Here is a 20,744-nt window from a genome sequence, read left to right as displayed (position 1 = left end):
ATTCAATAAGTATTTGTAATTGTGTTACTCAGATTCATAACTTCACAAGAACATGAGCTTACAGAAATTCAGCCTTGAATAGGGTCAAAGAAAAGAATACGAGCCATATAACACTCAAGATGTTGTACACTTACGCCTGGAGGCTGGTCTCGAGAAAACATTCCCCAAGTGTGCCAGTTTAGATCCCTCCTGAAGGTCGTGTGCTCTGTTTCTCCAAAGCCATAGATGTAGTGTGATGGGAGGCGGGTGGAGATTCGTAGGAACATATCATTAAAGGTAAAGCCAGGGACCTGGGAATCCCAGCTGAAACAAAAGAGCAGATGATGGAGAGTTAGGTCTAAGAACTCCTGTGATGTGCATCCCTGTTAGGAGGGTCTGGAGAATAGTCCCAATTCCCTAACTTTCATTATTATACTTCAGAATGAAGTATCTGCAGTGTCTGTTTCTTTGGCTGATAGGGCTTTGAATTGGCACCAAATGTGATTTAGATATCAAGGAAAGTGAGCTTGATATAGTAGAAAAACATAGAAAGAAAAAAAAATAGACAAAATTGTTCCAATCCTCACAGGACTCACAAGCTAGATAAAGAAACAAGATCTTTATGTACAAAACATTTTAATGAACAATATAATGAATGGTACTAAATCAATTCAATCAAATCAAATATATATATATATATATATATATATATATATATATATATATATATATAGAGAGAGAGAGAGAGAGAGAGAGAGAGAGAGAGAGAGAGAGAGAGAGAGAGAGAGAGAGAGAGAGAGAGAGAGAGAGAGAGAGAGAGAGAGAGAGGCCAGTGTGGTGGTAAATCCACTGTGGGGATTCTCCTCCAAGATCAATTTAAAACAGGCCAGTGTGGTGGTAAATCCACTGTGGGGATTCTCCTCCAAGATCAATTTAAAACAACAGACTGGAGTCTATCAGAATCTCCCAACTATCATTTTCAAGGTGATTGGGGTACTTAAGATAATATAATCTGTATGAAAATGGGAAAGTCAGGGAGCTTATTGGATAGAGTACCAAACCTGGAGACAGGAGATCCTGGGTTCAAATATGGCCTCAGATACTTCCTAACTGTGTAATCCTGAGTAAAGCATTTAACCTCATTTGCCTACTCCTTGTCCTTCTCTCTTAGAGTTGTTACTAGGACAGAAATTAAGGGTTTAACAGAAAAAAAAAAACCTGAAAATGATCAACCTCAACCAAATGCTGGCAGTCTTAGAGAAAAAAATGATGACACATTCCAAAATGAAATAAAAATTCTTTGAAGAGCAATATTTTGGAGTGAAGAAGACCTGAATTCAAATGCTAGCTCAGATAATTACTAGCAATGTGATACTGAGCAAGTTGGTAATCTCACTGTGCCTAGTTTTCTCCTCTTTAAATTAGAGGGTTGGACTCCAACTTTTCAAAGTTCTTTTTCAACTTTTAGGTTTACTTATCCTTCCTTCTCCTACCACAATAGCACTTGTTGATTGAAATATTTACTTGCTCTCAATCTGGATGCAGAGCAGATCTAGTTTTAAAAACATTTTATTGAAGAAGAAATTGACAAGAACATAAGTTGTCTCTAGCTTTATAGAAAACTTAAAGAAATCTTGTGTCTCCCTGCACATTCTCTATTCCTTGTGGATGAGGAATCTAAAGAGTATTAATTTATTTTATGAAATTTAAAGAGACTTTTAAAATAAATAAATGGAAAAGAAAAATGCAAGTTTCCTCCCACAATAATATTTTATCTCCATGAAGTTCTTGACTGGAGCTGTGGAGAATATAATATCATGACACTAAGAGCTGAAAGGAACCATATATATTCTCTAATCTATTACCCTATTGTAGAAGATAAGAAACTGAAACCAAGGGATATAAAGGGACTTGGATAATTTCACAGAAGTACTCTGTATTTGCATTTTTTTTCAGGGATTGAACACTTGTATCCATATCACTAGTTTTTAGTGACCAACCCTGTGGCCCATTCATCATTCCAGAAAACTAAGGTCAAGTCAAATTCTGATTGCCCAGATATCATTACAGATATGGAACAGACAACTACTTACATCACAGTGCCCGTGCTTTTTCGGCGGATCTCAATTCCAAATGGGTTTTCCTTGATGGTCACCTCATAGAGACGATTTTCAGGTTGACTGGTGGGGGAGTTTGGAGTATTTAAGGGCACTGGGACTTCATATCTCTTGTTGTTGGCATCATAGATCTATGAAAAAGAAAGCCATTGTCTCTATAAATAACTTGAGGCTCATATATTCATGACTTTATAATCAGATTCTTCTAGTTGAGCAATGAGATGATTGCATGGTTTCTGAGGCTTTATCTGTTTCTAGTCTTGAAATAAGCCGGATATGGCAAGAGGAGTACTTTTATCCACTTTCTTCTCTTCATGTATACTCAGATTGTTTCATTTTAATGCGAAGTATGATGAAGCAACCAAATAAACATAATAGTGACATATATGCTATTTAATGACTTCATCCATTCACAAGAAGGATGCATGACCTGTTATAGATCTCTGGTAAGATGTTAGTGATGTATTCAAAGAACATCCTTTAGAAACATCCTTTAGAAAGATGTTTTTCTTTGAAAAAGAAAGTTTCTCTTTGCTTTTGTTTTGGGAAGGAAACTTCTAAGTAGCCACAGATGCTTTTTTTTTTTTTGGAAAGATGAAATCATGAAAGTGGAGATAAAATCATCATTATATTCTAGGATTTGTATATCATTCCCATCAATTTCCATTTCTCATATCCCTCAGTATCCAGCTCAAACATTTCTTCTACTCTGACCACTTGTGACCCTTTCTTTAGGTTTCCTTTAGCCCTTGATCTCTGATAACAAACTCACTGCATTTAGCATTAAATTCTTTTCTGTTAGCTCTCTTTTTTATAAATCGACTATGATCTCAGTGACAGCAATAACCTATTGGGTCCTTCTATATTTCACAGCCTCTAATCAAACTCCTCCCACATACTAGATGCTGAATCAAGATCATTGGTTAATTTTCATCCTTGTGAACTTCTCTGTTAACACCACAAGTTGTAAGCTGAGTATACCTTAAACTGTAGCATGTGATTTTTATGGAATGTCACATCCAATCGGAGCTGGTTAATGGGTGTGGAAGGATAGTGATTGACTTCTGCATTTCGGGAGATGTCTGCTGTTAGGCCCACTCCTGTATTCTGAATGTTACTGGCAGTATAATAATACTTAGTGATGTAGCAAAAGGGGACTCCTGTAGAATTGGTTGGCTGGAAAATAAAAAAAAAAAACAACACTTTAGAGAATCATCAGAACCATTAAATCTGGAAAAAAAGAAAAGGTTATTATCTAATCCTCGACTCATCTCAACCATCATAAAGAGTTCCACAGAGAGAGATGATCCAGACTCTGACTTTTTTAATTAAATTTAATAGTTTTCAGTCAACGAATCAGTCTTCTCTCTCTTTTACCTCCGCTTCCCACTCAAATGAGCAAGAAAGAAAAATAAAATCCCTTTTATCAATGCATATAGTGAAATAAAATACATTCCCAATGGATAAGTTATAAAATTGTTAAAGGGAGTAAAGTTTAAAAAAACTGGAAAGATTAGAAGAAGTTAGATAGTAAAGTATTTTAAATATCTATCTAACAAAGGCACTGATATTTGATCCTAGATATTACAAGGAGCCACTGGAATTTATTGAGTGTGTGTAAGAGGTGGGAAGGTGGGAAAAGTTGACATGGGTAGATCTGTACTTTAGCAAAACCAGATTGACAACTTTGAGAAATCAGAGTGGAATACGGAAAGTTTTAAAGCAGGGTGAACAATCAGTTGGCTAGACCAACATTGAAAAAAGGTATTGGGAGCCTCAACTAAGGTGGTGATTATGTCTGGGAGAAGGGGATATATAAGAAAGATATGCTGAAGACAGGCAATTGGTAACATATTGTGGTATGAATAAGAAGTTGAAGAGGTAAAGTATCTGGATGATTTGAATAATCATGGTACCCTTGACAATAATGAGGTTGTTGAGACTAAGGATAGAGTGTTGTTTGGACATTTTAAGTTTGAGATGCCTATGAGACATCCAGTTAAAAATTTCTAGTAAGCAGTCAGTAAGACAGGACTAGAGATCAAGAGAAATGCTAGGAATTGATATATAGATCTTGAATCATCTATATAAAATGGATAATTGAACCCATGGTAACTTATGAGATCACCAAGTAAGATATAGCAGGAAAAGAGAAGAACGCCCAGGACTTAGCCTTGGGATACACCTTCAGTCCATATACATAACACAGATGGAAAAAAAAAAGCAATGGAGACTGAGAAGAAGTCATCCAAATAAGAGGAGAAAGCAGTGTCATGAAAATCCAGGGATAGAGTTTGATAAGGCATGATCATTGACAGGGTAAGGTAGTTAAGAAGAGATGATCATATAGGATTAATAGCATTCACCCAAGAAGGTAAGAGAATATATCTAGTGTAGCAGTGAAGGCTTGGGAAAATGATGGTGAGGGGGCACCTTGGTGGTTCAGTGAACAGTTCAGTGAGCCATGACCTGGAGCTGAGAGGACCTAAATTCAAATCTGGACTCAAACATTCTCTAACAGGGTGACCCTATCGGCAAGTCACTTAACCCCAATTGCCTAACTCCTATCATCCTTATGCCTTAGGACCATTACTTAGCACCTATTCTAAGATAGAAGGTAAGATTAAAAAAAGAAAGAAAATGATAGTGAGCTCGGTGTTCTTGAGTGAGGATAAAGAATAATGTAAGGGTCATAATATAAGTACATACATGGGTCCTACAGGCAATTTATTCTCATTTCATAGAGAAACTATTAAGGCTTGAGGCTTGGATAAGTTAGGTAATTTGCCCATTCCAGAGTAAGTCAGCATCAGAACTAACATTTTTTTAAAATCCTTATCTTCCATTTTATAATCAATACTATGTATTGGTTCCAAAACAGAAGAATGGAAAGGGCTAAGCAATAGGGATTAAGTGGTTTACCAAGGATTACATAGCTAGGAAGTATCTGAGGTCAGATTTGAACCCCAGATTTCCCAACTATAGGTCTAGTCCTAATCCACTAAGCCATCTAGGTTCCCCAAAACTAGCATTTTAATTCGACTCTTTTCAATTCCACATCCACCACTCATTCTACTACACTGCACCATCTTTTGCCTCTTCTCTCTTCTTTTCCATTTATGGCCTCCTTTCAGAGGTATCCTAGGCTATAATTTCTTGATTTAGGAACTAAATTAGTAAATGGAAAAGGTAATAAACATGGTGCTAAGTTTCTTAAGGATATAACAAAGTCTATGTACTGAGATAGCATATAAGTTACATGTAGATGTCAAAATCAAACATTTTGACTAGTAGTCTTTCCAGTATGCTGTGTCAATAATATCGTACAAAGTGAATGAAATCCACAAAAATTTTTTATTCCCCAGAGTAAATCCTCAAAAGAGATAATTTGGGGAAAATAAAAGATGTGTCTCTTTCAGTTCATTTCAATATGTCAGATATTTGTGGATAAAAAAAAAATTCTCCATTGGTACCTGTAGAAAGAGATCCTGGGACAGTGAAGGACAAGAGGTCCCTCAAGAAGAGAATAGCCCTTCCTTCACCAACTATCCTCAGATTTAGAGGGCTCTGGGCAGAGGTAGGTGGGAGAGACAAAAATACGCATATAAAGAGCCACTTACTTTGTTTTACCTCAAACCCTTCCTAGCATCTCTGTCATGGATAGAGGGCAGAGCAGTGAAAAGGGAAGATGACTTCAGGGTATTTCAACTATTTACAGGGACTATTCCCTGCTGTGGTTATTCATGATAGCAATTTACCACTGAATATCTTTCCTCCATATCTCTATCTTACCTTTTTTTACATAGGATCATAGGATTCTAGTATCACAGATTTAAAGCTGGAAGGGATGTTAGAGATCAAAGTCTAACTCTTTAATTTCAAATGAGTAAAATAAGGCCAGGTTTCCAGGCAAAGGGGCTTGACCAACATCATACAGTGAATAAGTATCTGAGGCAAAATTGGAACCTAAGTCTTCCTGACTTTCAAGTCAACATTCTATCTACTAGCCCATGCTGTTTTAGATCTTGTGAGAGGACATGAATGAGTCACCAGATGGATTAGAAGTAAATGAGTATATGTGGGCATATCAGTGTGTATGGAGTATTTATATGATCTTACCTCCCAGACACAGTCACGTAATTTACATTTCTCTTCCTGAGCACCATCTGCATCTGGGTAGCAGTCAAATTTTTCTGTGTCTCTGAACTTTGTGGACCACTCCACTGTATACTCTTTCCCCAGCTCAAGGTTAAGTCTAGTGATGTGAGTGACCTGTACAGATAGAAACAATGTTAGTAAACAGATACTACTGAAATCAGCAATTTAAAAAAATCAACCAAGTGAATTCTCTGGGACTTGAATGTAATGGAATATTATAGTGACATAAGAAAGAAAATGGGAAAAATTCAAAAAAGCATAGAAAAAAAGATGCAAGATGAAGCCTTTTCTTAAAAAGTCAGGATGAAGAAAACAATCTAGATAATTACTTAGGAATATAAATGAAAAATATACATAAATAAAATGTTACACCTTATCATCATAATGAACAACCATGGTCCTTCGGAGAGGAGAAAATGCTCCTCTCTCCCTTTTTTCTGATTAGTGCTAAAGGAGAGCACTAAAACTGTATATTACTTTCCCTTATTCCTACCTATACTCATGTTGCTTCCCATTAATGGTATTCTAATCACTTTTCTTAGAAGCTTATCAATTCCTTTGTAGCAAATAAGATCTCATTTTTAAAAAGTTTGGAGTAAAGGACGAAGAGAGAAGAGAAACCCATTCAAACAAATCATGAATGTTCATAGGTCTTACAGAAGACTGCTATTAAATATCATGGAGGGAAAACATTTCTCACAAGAATGAATGATTTGAAAACTTAAGGAACAAACTATTCAGTAAAGAGGGTAACATCAATATGTGTAATGATGAAGTATATTCTTGTTTCCAAAGTTTTTAAAGTGCAAGTCAGAGAAATAGAGTATGTTTCTGTGCTCAGCTAGGTTATTTGGGGGGAAAAAAACAATCAAGAGTATTTTTAAAACTACTGGAAAATCAGAAGAAATAGCCTGGGAAATATCACTTAGTCTTTTCTGGCTTCAGCTACCTTATAAAATGAAAGGGCTGAAATGGATGAGCTTCGAGCTCTCTTCCAACTGAAGATCTTTCATCCCATGTTATGAAGACAAAATATTTTTGGAGTGTTTCTAGTGATGCAACATTTGTTGTTGTTCAGTCATTTCAGTAGTCAGACACTTCCTGACTTCCTTCAAGTCTCAGCTCAAATATCACTTTTTTTAGGAGTGAAAAAGAGAGGAAGATGCAGAAGAAGGAAATCTAATCCAGTGAAGCAAGAAGCAGCCCATGTAGGGGAAGAGCAGAGATGAAATGACCCAGGATTCCAGGGTGAGAACAGAAACTGAGAAGAACTAAAAAAAAATGCCAGTTCAACTATCACTCCTTCAGCTGAGAACCTGAAGAGGATCTCAGAGGCTGGAGAACTCTCTCTGGACACCAATTGCTTCCTGGTGATCCTTGGAAGTCTTTTGCTTATCTCAAACATTGTAGATTTGACTTTTGTAAATAATACACTCGAATACAGGACTACAATCCCCACAAGCCTTTGCTCCACTTCCCCAAAATGCTTTGTAATCTCACGGGAATTCTGAGGTGAGCCGAGATCTAGGAAGGATTTAAGCTGGTGGCAAAGGTCTTGTGGGGGCTCTTGGACTTCTGTTTTGGGGCAGGCATGGCTTTTTTTCATAATGTAGGTGAGGTTGTGTCTAGGCCTCTCTATGGCCTGGACACGTGTCTCTTATCCTGTATTTTCTTTAATCCTTAATCTTCAATAAACTTCTAAAAAATATAATACTCCTTGCAGAGAGAAACTAATTTCTACCTGCCTCAGTCTCCCAATATTCCTAACTTGGACTCCCGCAGACAGCTTTCCTTCAGATCGGTCACGTGAGTTAAGGACTGATTCTTTCCACCTTGGCCTTGGGCCTAAAACTCCCTCTGCCTTGGTCAGAGGTTGAGTAGCCCCTTTCCCTTTTCTCCTCTCTCCTTCTCTCCTTCTCCTTACCCTACTCCCACTGTGATTAAACCTCCATAAACTCCATTCTGACTTGAGTGTTTCATTTTAGGAATTTCATAAGTAAATTCCTTGGCGGCCATTGTTCAATATTACAACAATCTTAAAAAGGTGAAATTTTCACCATTACACTTTGAAAGAAGCCATTTTTCGCTATCTCTCTATCACCAGTTTGTCCTGAACTCCAGCACTTTGATCAGATTAGCTCAAGAGTAGGGAAAACCAGTAGCTGACCAGAAGAGGAGTCAAGGCTGAGGGCTACCTACTTTCCTTACCCAACTTTCAATTTCCCTTCCCAGTGTGGTTCTCTATTAAAATGTTATTAGTTAGATCAAGTCTGACTACTTTCTGACACCAAAGAAGGGGACTGAAGATTTGGGGAGAACTGAACCTCTCCCCAAAGTGGAAGATTAGCTCAAGACCAGGGCTGAGGAGTGAACTCAGATATTAAAGGGAAAAGTGGTAGTTGGGGTACTGGGAAGATCCAGAGGTAGGAAAATTTATTCTAACTTTCAACAATAGCTAAGATCAAGAAAGGAGACAATGGGTCATTTCTCTAAAGCCCTCTCCTCCAGTCCTTAACCTTCACCACCCAACCTCATTCTCTGAGATGTATTTTGTACCATAGGGAGACAAACTCAGATTGTCTTCACTGAGGGAAAGAGAGGGGAATATCAACCTCTTCTCCCCAATCATTCTCTCAACACTTTCTCTCCTCCCCAATTAACCAGTGTGGGTGGGTAAAGCTTCCTTTATTGGCCTATATTACAGGAGGCTTTCAGCCTCTCCTCCTTATTACCTATTTCTTGTGAGTACCTTCACTCTGATTCCTCATGACACCATTTGGGGTTTTCTTGGCAAAGATATTGGAGTGGTTTTACATTCCCTTTTCCAGGTTATTTTACAGATAAAGAAACTGAGGCAATTAGGGTTAAGTGACTTGTCAAAAGTCACAGAGCTATTAGGTGAGTAATATTTATAATCAAGTCTTCCTGACACCAGATTCTGCCCTGGAATATCACCCAACTGACCAACTTTACACTTGGGCACAGAGGCAATTTTAGCTCTTGATTCAATCATTAATTAAAAAGAAAGTCATAAAAAAAGAGACAAAAGATGTATCCAGCTCTAGATTTTATAATATATGTATAGTGGATCTATAGTCACACTTTTACATGATTATGGCATGTGCGAATTTTAAAACTGCTCAGACTCTACCTTGAAACATTTGGTTAAGGCTATTTCCCATTTAAAAAATGGAGGTACTTAGTCAGGAATGTATTGGCAATTTTTACATTACTCCTCCCATACTTCGGCATACTTTAGGGGAAGATAAAATTGTAAACTCCTGATTGAACAATGAAGATACTTAACTCATACTTAAAGTGAGGCCAAAACCTTAAGCTAGGTGGTCTATTTTTAGATCTAATACAAAAGGGTGCTAAGTACCTATAAAGGTTAAATTAATCACTAAAAGGTCAAGCAACTTACAAAAGGCAAGCTTAGCAAGAGGTGTGAAATTTTAGTCTACTCAGGGAGGTGATAACAAAAGAAGATGTGAATTAAGAATGGTTAGTCCTGTGGAAAATGTCTATTGTGATTGGTAGATGTGAAAATTTAGGGGAGGTAACATAAAAGAAATTTCTCTTTAAAAGGAGCTGGTCTCTCTGAACTTGGGTAGTTGAGTTTGGAAGCTGAATTGGAGGGTCTCTCTGAACACTAGAGTTTTGCTTGGGACAAAATCTTGGGGTGAGTGGATAAAAAACTGACTTAGTCTCTCTTAAAGAGAAACACCTAGGCCATTTTGGCCTAGGCCCTTCCTACTATTTCCTCTTACTCTGTCTCTCTCCCTTCCCTTAATTCCTTTATTTGTCTTAATTAAAATCTCCATAAAAATCCAGCTGACTTGGGTATTTTCATATTTTGGGAATTTTCCCATGGCAACCACTTATTTATAATTTAAATCAAGACACTAAAAAAATCTTTACAGTTTTGGCAATTCACAGTCTTGAAAGCCATATTTCACAGTCATGCATGGAGTCATCACAAAAAATTAATTTATATGTAAATCTTCTATCTAAGATTTCTAAGTGCATTAAAAAAAACCTTATCTTCCTTTCATCTTAGAATCAACATTATGCATTGGCTCCAAGACAGAAGAGAGGTAAGGACTAGGCAATGGCGATTAAGTGACTTGCTCAGGATCACATAGCTAGGAAGTGTTTGAGTCTAAATGCATATTAGTTAGATTTTCACATCCCCAAATAATAAAAATGAATAAAAATTTGATGCTCAAAGGTCAAAAATTATAGGTAATGGATATATTTTGTTACAATGAATAGTTGATTCACTCAGATGCCAGAAAAATGAGGTTAATTTAATCACAGGTGTAAGGAAGAGATTGCAACACAAGATGGGTATGCAAGAAAAAGCAAGAGATTTGGAATTTGCTGAACCGCCAATCAACCAGATGGAGACAAGATTCCAATAGAATCTTGAAAAGGGGACAGTTGGGAAGTACAGCAGTTTGAACTCACTTCTCCTTTCCTCTGTTGGATGGAAGCAGGAAAACCAATTCTTTTCTTGGTCAATGATTATTTATCTGACTGAGTACTAAGAAGATTTGGAGCTTAGCTCTAAAGAATCTCTGTCAGCTTTTGCTATCAATATTTCCACATAGAGAAAATAACCTTATTTCCTGAATTGAACACATTGTGAAAATCTTCAATCAACAGGAAATCATAGGAAGTTAGGGAAAACTCCTCTTTCTCTCTCCCCCACACTTTACTTCTTCTACCTTAAAGAATAAAACCCTCGTAGTTAAAAGATCTATATTATGGGATTAGTTATCGGGGAAACCCTTCAAGCTTACCATTCCTGAGAAGAACCTTTAGATCAGTTGAGAAAGAGACAGAAAGTGGTGTGGGGGGAGGAGTGTAAGACCCAGCTTTTCCTTTAACTGGCTTCCTAGTGTTTCTGTTCTATTATCATAAATCTCCTAATATTACCATCTATTACAATTGGCACCCAGAGAAAAATCTTACCCATCCCAGGATGAGAGAAATGCATTGAAGGGAAGAAGATGCTGTTACAAAACATATGTGGACTGTTAGTTTTGGCTGCTATTGCCTGTTATTGGATGTACACCATTTTGTACAGTGCTGTAACTGGTGTAGTAATAGACACTTTAGGGATAATAGCAAATGCCACAGCTTTCATAACAACCATGCAATTTACTACTAATACAGTGGTATGGCAGATTATAACTCAGGTTTATGTATTTGCTATGGCTGCAATTCAGACTATTCCATGTATTATAAATCTCGTAAAATTCATAACACCCAAAAAGGTAGCCCATATTCTTGTGGTGGATACTAACCTCAAACAAATGGTCAGAAAAATGTGTGAAGAATATCTCCAGAAACAAGGACAAGGACAGACTCAGAATGGGAGTAGGCAAAAGACAAACAGGCTGATGGATATAGAAATGAAGGATAAGGACAAGAAAACTAAAGATAAGAATAAGAAAGGAGCTGAAGGAAAAGTCAAAGAAGATACAGCTACTGAAAAGATCTTGCCACTAGAGATATAGCTAAGATTTCTGAATCTGCTGGTGTGGTCCATTCTAAGATACATAAATCATTCTCCACCCAGGAATTGGATTCCATAAAAAGGAGGTTTCCAAAATTTCTAAGTGAGCCTTACCATGCTTTAAAGGAACTGAAAAGGGCCTTCAAAATATTCAAGCCCAATTTTCAAGATTCTGATTTTCTTTTGTCCGAATTATTTAGCCCACATGAACACAGGCAGTTCATAGAGAAGACCAGAAAGGACAGTTCTCTGAGTAGTTTGCTCACAGAGGAGGAAAGGGAGGATTTTGATTTTGCCAATCCCACCAGTCTAGCTTATCTGAGAAAGTGGAGGGAAGACCTTCTGCAAGCAATAAAATCCTTTTTTTCTAAGCCAAATGCTTGGAGCAAATTTGACAGATTAATCCAAGGAAAAGACAAGCATCCTGCTAGAGTTATTGATAGATTAGCAGAGACAGTGGAATCAATCATGGGGATCCAGACTCAGAAGAATCAATGGCACATGTTAGGAGGCAATTCTTAAGAGTTTGCAACTCTCATTTGAAAAATTTCTTTAAGAACTATTTTCCTAAATATGACCACATAACAATAAATGAGCTAAGAGATGCAGTAAGTTATTTATGGGACAGTCACAAAGAACAGGAGGAAGAAAAGAAAGATTTAAGACAGATTTTGCAAAATACAGAACAATCTCTTATAGCAAAAGAGATTGAGCAAATTAAGAATTTACAAACCATCAAAACCTACTCTACACCCTCATACCAGCAGCAGAGAGGTCAGAGAGAAACAAGAAAGTGCTTCCTGGGGGCAGGTGGGTGGCTCAGTGGATTGAGAACCAGGCCTAGAGATGGGAGGTCCTAGGTTCAAATATGGCATCAGACACTTCCCAGCTGTGTGACCCTGAGCAAGTCACTTGACCCCCATTGCCTAGCCCTTACCACTCTTCTGCCTTGGAGGTAAGGGTTTAAAAAAAAAAAAAGAAAGTGCTTCCTATGACACAAAGTTGGTCCCTTGATTAAGGACTGTTACCTAAAAAATATATATGAATAAAATAACAAAAATACACAGGGGAGAACATATTACAGATCTAAAACAAATTCATGCTGCCAGCATTGCCGGTTGAAAACCAAATCAGAGGAATCAGAATTTGATAGCATGAGACAAACCATAAAAACAGGTATAACACCAAAATATGTGGATGTTGTAACCAAAGGAAAATATCCCTTATGAAGCCAGGAATTTAAGATACTTGTAAATAAACAAGTGGATGACAAAAAGGAATGGCAGGGTGTGACAAATAATGAGGAACTTGTAGAAGGGAAACATAAAAAGAAAAGAAAATACATGGATGGTATCTAAAAGTGAATTTATTGGGTCTGTGAGAAGTTATGATGAAAAACCAAATCAAAACTTAAGTGAAAAGCAGAGACAAGTAAAGGAGTTAGATCATGAGGTTAAAAACATCATAGCACAGATACAAGCTGATATTGGAGACTCATGCAGAAGGGGAATAGTAACCAGTCAAGAGAAGAGCAGAGAACAGGTAAAAGCATATCTAGAAAACTTTTTTGAATGTAGATTAGGTTCAAGGATTAAAATGGAGAGAGAGAGAATTCATGAAGACTGGTATAAACAAAATCATAAGTTGATGGTAGAAAAAGGGAAATTTCTTGCAACATAATAACCAAAGAAATGCATAGACTAAGGTTACTATAGCAGATACATCTGAAGAAGCTATAAACAATGTAAATAATCTCACAGACATAGGAAGAAAAACCCACTTGGAACAATTAAAACTTCAAAAAGCTATTTGCCACAGGCTTACTTAGAGAAAATATCTAACTTGAACCCAGAAGCTGAAATTTTTATGCAATGTAAAATAATTTGGAAAATTCAAAATTAAAGGTAAATGGAGCTGAAAATACAGTTGATAATGATAATCATATTCAAAGTATTGGAAGTGTAACATTAGTTAGATTTGAAAACACAGATAAAATGCAGGGCACAACAACTGCCATGATAGCCAAGGATTCAAGAAACTCCCATGAAGCCAACATTCTAAATGGAGGGAGGAGGTCTGACCAAGTCAAACTATATGAACTTACAAATAGCTATGGTTTGAATTCATATTCTAGTGAAGGAGAACACAATATACACTCAAATATAAATGAAGATCAATTAGGAAATGATTTAAACCAATAAAATTTGACTGGTCAAACCATAAAAATGACAGAGGATGACAATGCAGTGCAAAGTGATACATTGGCAATAAATTCAATATCCACAGGAAAACCAAAACCATATGTATGGATTAAGGTGGGGAAGAAACAATATAAAGCTCTCATGGATACTGGTGCTTCTAAATCAGTCCTAAAGACATTTCCAGGAGATACCACTTTAGGAGAGTATGGTTTCAGTGACTGGGGCTATGGGAGAAATAAAACAAGTGCCAGAGTTCAAAAGCACAATGTAACCAGCTAGGTCCTCTCAACATTGATCATACCTTCCTATTAATTCCTGGATGTCCAGATAACCTTTTTAGGACATGATTTTTTATGTAAGATCGGGGCAACCCTGCAATGTGAACATTCAGGGAATATTTCCCTGCATTTACCCAAGCATTCCTTAAAACATTACTCATTGCTATATCTGGAGCAATTGGAGGAAAACCCTGAACAAATTCAAAATTTAACATCATTGTATGAAATACCAGACAACATGCCACAAGGGATTTTTGCTAAACATCAGAATGATGTGGGTAGAATAAAATCAGTTGCACAAGTAAATATAGAAGTCAGGGATGGTGTACCTTCTAAGATACTGCAATACAAATTGAGCAGAGAAGCTGTAGAAGACATAACACCAATTATCAACAGTCTACTAGAACAAAGCATTTTAAGACCTATAGTGTCTGAATTTAATAGTCCAATTTTAGCCATTAAAAAAAAAAAACAAACAAGCTAAATGCAGATGGGACACCATGATGGAGATTTGTATAGGATCTTAGGGCAGTGAACAATTTTATAAAGAAGACATACACTGTGACACCTTCACCAAATGATATTATCACACAGATACCACCAGATGCCCGGTGGTACATAGGGATAGATCTGAGAAATGCATATTTCGTCATACCATTTCACCCTGACTCTCAAAGCATTTTTGCTTTCCAATGGGGACAAACTCAGCTCTGTTACATGTGAATTTTGTATTTTCTCCACCTGATTAGTCTTCAAAATCCTAACAACCAGGAATGTATACACCCCTACATACGGATTAAGCATTGAGGAGGATGGCCTATGACAGACATGCTAGAAAGTGACAAATAAGAAACAACTGACAGACCCCCTGGTCTGTCCTAAGTCAAGCTTAAGCTCCCATTGGTACATGTGAGACACAGGAAGTAAAGTTATGAATGGTCTTTATATTTTGTGTCATTCCTCTCTCTGGCTCTCTCGTGGAGATGTTGGGCTCTTTCAGCATTGGGAGCTTATGGCAGCATCCTTAGTGTACTTGGTGAGTGGTTTAGGCTAATTCCTTTACCTCCTAAAACGCTATCCTCCTAGGAGGCCCCTCATCTCAGTGGAGATATCATGGCTGGAAGCCAAGCTAGATTGAGAAGGCCCCTTGCCAGTGCAGTCCAAATTCCTTTTCTCCCTCTCTCTCTTCTTAATTTCTTCCCTCTATTGTAATTAAACCACCATAAAAATCCCAAAGCTGACTTGAGTATTTTATTGAGGTTGAATCAATTCCTGGCGACCAACAGTATAATATATATTCAGTCAATGACCCCTAATTTTACCCTTTACCTACACAAGGCTGGTCCAGGGATGTTGTGAGTCAGCCTCTATATTTTGCCAACATCTATGCAATGTGATTCATTCCAAAGGTTATTATGGGGTGCAAGCTATTCTAGATATGGTACAAGAATTCTGGAAATATTGCCAAGAGCCCTAACAATATCTAAAGTATTGTTCCTATAAGTGGAAAGCTATACATGAGAGTACAAGAAGAACAAAAATGAAAGAAGTGCATATAATAACAAAAACAAAAACAACACAAATGAGAGACATGAGAGTACAAGTTAACAGAAATAAGCACTACAAAAGCAATGATGAAATAGCCTCATATATAAAGATTATAGCTCCAATAAGAAATGATCTCTGCTTATAACAATAATGAGAATGAAACAAAGTTACTTAACTAAGAAGACACATCTCTGCAGAATAATTACATCATGTATTATACACCAACAAGAACATAAAAGAAAAATTCTAACTCCAAATAAAATACAAAAGTCAAGATAATCTCCTAATATAAATACCTCAAAGAACCAATTCTACATAAAATAAAACTCCTTGTGAAATTAAACATCAAATAATATTAGACAATATCATATTTCAAAATCATAAAATACATCTTGAAATTTTATACAACATACTACATACACCCACACATGAAGATTATCATATGGAAAATCATACTTCCATGCATGAAGAACCAACTAATAAAGACCGACAGGCACACATGAAGAATTCAAACTTACTTCCATGCACAAGCAAACAAGGAAATAAATCTTACACACATGCATACAAAGAGCTTACACACATGCATGTTCCTATATGTTAAAGAACACAGGACTTCCATCAAGGTGAGATGACAGACAACACATGTATGATGAACAGAAGAAAAACCCCAGACATGCATGTTTCTACCATCAACACCAACATGCAAAGCCTTTGAAATCTAGAACTCATGGTGATGAGGTCATGTAAGAATGCATCATACATGTTAATTTCACACAGAGGAACATGAACATATACAATTACACATAAGCACAAAGTGGAAAGGAATCTCATGGATTGGGTGAGTATGTAACATTTTATAATTAGAACACACAAAAAATTCATACTGATATAATTGTGAAGTTCTATGGAAAAATCAAACTGTGGAGAAGAGAATTTACAAGGCATGCAGCAAGACAAGAAGCTGGAAATTGATCAGCTGTCAATCTAAGGAAAATTCCATTTGGAATGTGACCAGGAAACAGTTGAAGGAAAAAGCAGTTTGGAGCCAAGCCAACAGTGACTGTTTTGGGTCTTTGGGTTTTCTGGATGATTTGAAGGAAGAAGCTGGGTTTATCTCTGGGACTTGGGGTAGTCAATTTGGAGGTGGACTGGCTGATTTGAAGGCAGAAGAAGAAGAAGGACAATAGTCCCTATATCTCTATCTGACTGGCTGTTTCATGCTAGTGACTAAATTGCCATTTCTCTCAATATCCTGCAACCTAACACTCATTGTAGATAATAGGGAAATCCCACCCCTCTTACCTTATCCTCCATCTTTCCTGTTTCCCCAATAAACCCTTACTTGAGATAAAGAAAAGAGAATTTCTTCTGAAACATCATAGCTCACCCTGAGTGACTTAGAAGGAGGCTGAAGAAGAAGGGGGAAGGGGAAACTGAAGGGAAGAAGAGGGGAGGAAGGGAGATGGGAAGAGGGGAGGAAGGGAGGTATAAAGGGAGAAGGGTAGGCAAAAAGAAGATAACTTCCTGATCCATTAGTTATCTAGTATCCCTCAAATATACCCCTCAAATATCATCTATTACAAAACAAAGAAAATTTCTTATCTGCATGACTTTGAATAGAAGTCACATACAAAATGTATCATAATTGTACATATATAAACTTTGTACAGACAAAGCTATGTACATTTGTAAAATACTAATGAAACTATCAATCTAACAGTATAATGTTAAGTTACTGACATTCTAACAAGTGGCACACAGGGCAAGATATAGAGAAGTTATTTAAAATTATAAATGTATTAGGGACAGATGAATAGTATATTTAATATACATTAAGATACTTGATGATATTAGGAACAAATATTGTTTATGAAAACTTTTATTTAAAACAGGCTATCATCAATAGGAAATAAGTAAGTTATATTGTTAATAATAATGTTTAAATTTTTTATGTTGGTTATTATTGTATTTAAAACCATATGCCTTTATTGCATTTCTATGACCTATACCACTTTCCTTGATCCCAAATTTTAGAATAGGGTTAGATAGTTTAGAATAGTGAAGACAGATTAGGATTTTTATTTTGGGGGTAGTGGGATATTTTTAAATAGTATAGATTCAGAGCTTAGATAGTCAAGTATTATTATTAATAATAATATGAAAGGTAAGTATGAAATGACTGAGACAGAATTACTGGATGTAAATTCTGCCAAAGAAGAAAGTAGGGATTTGTAAGGAAGAGATGGCAATACAAGGTGGATCTGCAAGAAAAAGCAAGAGATTTGGAATTTGCTGAACTGCCAATCAACCAGATGGAGACAAGATTCCAATAGAATCTTGAAGAAGGGACAGCTGGGAAGCTCAGCAGCTTGAACTCACTTCTTCTATCCTCTGATTGTTGGAAGGAAGTGGGAAAACCAATTCTTCTCTTGGTCAATAATTATTTATCTGACTGAGTATTAATAAGATTTGGAGCTTAGCTCTAAAGAATCTTTGTCAGCTTTTGCTATCAATATCTCCCCATAGAAAAAAATAACCTTATTTCCTGAATTGAACACATTGTGAAAATCTTCAATCAACAAGAAATCATAGTAAGTTAGGGAAAACTATTTTCCTCTTTCTCCCTCCCCCTCTTTACTTCCTCTACCTTAAAGAATAAAACCCTCTCAGTTAAAAGATCTAAATTGTGGGATTAATTATTAGGAAAAACCTTCAAGTTTACCATTCCTGGGAGGAAGCTTTAGATCAATTGATAAAGGAAAAGGAAATGGTATAGGAGGAGGAGGAGTGTAAGATGCAGCCTTTCCTTTAACTGGCTTCCTGGTGTTTCTGTCCTATTAGCGTAAATCTCCTAATATTACCATCTATTGCAGTTTAAGAAAAACTTACCTTTGTTGCAGGATCATACTTTATCTCAGCATCAGACTGGATTGGAATATTATTCTCTTTCACAGTAACTAGAAATGGCTGGAAATTCAGTCCAAAGATTTTTATCTCTTTAAATGCCAGGTGATTTGGATCTTGGTAATTCTGCTGAAAAACCTTCACATCCAGGTGTTTCTAAGAGACAACCCCAAACAGAAAATTCATGTGACCTCCATTGATAACTCCTCAATGTCTAAAGCCATGACTAATCCATTTTATGTGCTTTGGCATTTGGAGGGAAGAATATAGGATTAGGTTAGAATAGTAAATAATTAAGAATAGTGTTATTTTGCTTCCTAATTCATCAGAAATACCTAAATATCTAGAGCTGGGGGGACCTAGGTTTAAAGGTGGCCTCAAGCACATTCTAGTTGCATAACCATGGGCAAGCCACTTAACCCTGACTATCTAGTCCTTACCACTTTTCTGCCTTAGAACTAAGACAGAAGGTAAGGGTTTTAAAAAAAGTAGATCTATTTTATGAAGCTGATCCTCTAAAAAAATGAATATGATCAAATGTGTGTTTGTATGTATATATTATTACATCCATGTAAATCACAGCTACACAGTGTAACTCCTTAGGTCTTCTTGTGGCTTTATCAGATAATGGAACAGCTGAAGGAGAGTTTTCAGGGATGATGAAGAGAGTGTTGGTAAGTAGTTTGGGGAGAGAGGTGCCATAGTTTTAATCATTCTGAGAAATACTCTGAAATCTCTTTTATTAGGAGAGTTACGGAGAATGCATTCTTCATCCTACATTTCAGAGACTAAAAAAATATTCAGGCAAAGAGGGTCTTATATTTCGGACAACTGATGAAGTCATAGCCCTCAAAAGAGTCAAGAAGGAAAATTCTCCCTTAATGACATTTTTATTTATTGTCTTTTAGGGCCATTAATTTTGCTAAGAAAGTTAAAAAGTCAAAACATACATAAGCACTTACCTCACTGGCAGAGAATGTTGAGAAATAGTAATTCCCCTTTTCATAGGTATCTGTAACACAACAATAGAATAAAATCTACCAGGTCCCAACAAACCCAGCCTCGGACATAAGAAGTTCAAAACACTATAATATCACTGCCAGGAGTCTCTCCCTCACTCTTTCTCTTTCTTCTTTAGAGACTCATATTTACAGACAACAGCAAAAACATTCAACACCCCACTGAGTGCTCTTGACTTAAGTAGTTGAAATGAAAACTTTAGCTTATACTTTCTTTAATTATGATAATACCTGAGTGGCAGAGGGGTTAGGAAATCTGAAATAGTTTTTCTGGATAAAGTTATTTTCTAATGCAAAATAATTTTTGGTCATTTTTTACACTTGGAATGATTGCAAAGAACTGTATTATCATCATCAAGAGAGTTAACAGGAGACAGAGAAAGAGGAAGGACAGATAAAGAGAAATATAGAAGAATAAAATGGAGAACAAATGGAAGGAGGAAGGACGAAAACAGAATGTTTGTGCTATCTATATAGGTTGAACCTCTTCATCTTGCTGAGCTTACCTAAAATAGGAGTTTGAACCTTAGCATTGCAGGTCCAAAAATTCAAGTTTATCCTTTCATTCAGTATTATGGAATAAGGAAGAATCCATTTATGCTTACTAAACTCTCAAAAGAGCCATTTAAAGTCAGAATGCAAGACTTTCAGTTTGTAATGGGTGTTCTCTGGCATGATGACAAGACCTTGCCATTTAAACATCATTCCCTAATTTAGGTAGGGACACCCAGAAGACTAACTTAAAACATTCTACTGAAGGTAATGAAAACTTTAACATGAAATGCACATTCATATTTTTAGAAGAAGCAGCATGTTGTAGGGTACATTAGGTACTGCCAGGAATGGGGTGAAATTAACTAAATTCCATCTCCAAGATTACAGAATTTAAAACCAAGAGAAACATGAGAAATCTTGTTCATTTCCTTCATTTTATATGAAGATTAACTAAAGTCCAGAAGTTAGGAAACTTGTCCAATGACAGACCCATATCCTAGCACAGACTCCTGATTAAAGTT

General features: G+C 36.5%; 1 protein-coding gene across 1 annotated transcript in view; it reads right to left on the bottom strand.

Moving 5' to 3' along the window:
* Positions 1-20,744, bottom strand: part of MGAM (maltase-glucoamylase) — a 159,232-nt gene that overhangs the window by 55,711 nt on the left and 82,777 nt on the right. The window contains exons 46-51 of the mRNA XM_056799810.1: positions 19,672-19,721; positions 18,695-18,865; positions 6,216-6,368; positions 3,078-3,272; positions 2,073-2,227; positions 135-303 (exon numbers count right to left, since the gene is read on the bottom strand). Coding sequence (XP_056655788.1) covers positions 135-303; positions 2,073-2,227; positions 3,078-3,272; positions 6,216-6,368; positions 18,695-18,865; positions 19,672-19,721 — 893 coding nt within the window. The remainder of the gene's footprint in view (positions 1-134; positions 304-2,072; positions 2,228-3,077; positions 3,273-6,215; positions 6,369-18,694; positions 18,866-19,671; positions 19,722-20,744) is intronic.

The sequence above is a fragment of the Monodelphis domestica genome, chromosome 5, assembly GCF_027887165.1.
Source record: "Monodelphis domestica isolate mMonDom1 chromosome 5, mMonDom1.pri, whole genome shotgun sequence".
In the NCBI taxonomy this organism is placed as follows: Eukaryota; Metazoa; Chordata; class Mammalia; order Didelphimorphia; family Didelphidae; genus Monodelphis; species Monodelphis domestica.
Note: the sequence above shows the minus strand (reverse complement) of the source record. Positions and strands in the feature narration are given on the sequence as shown.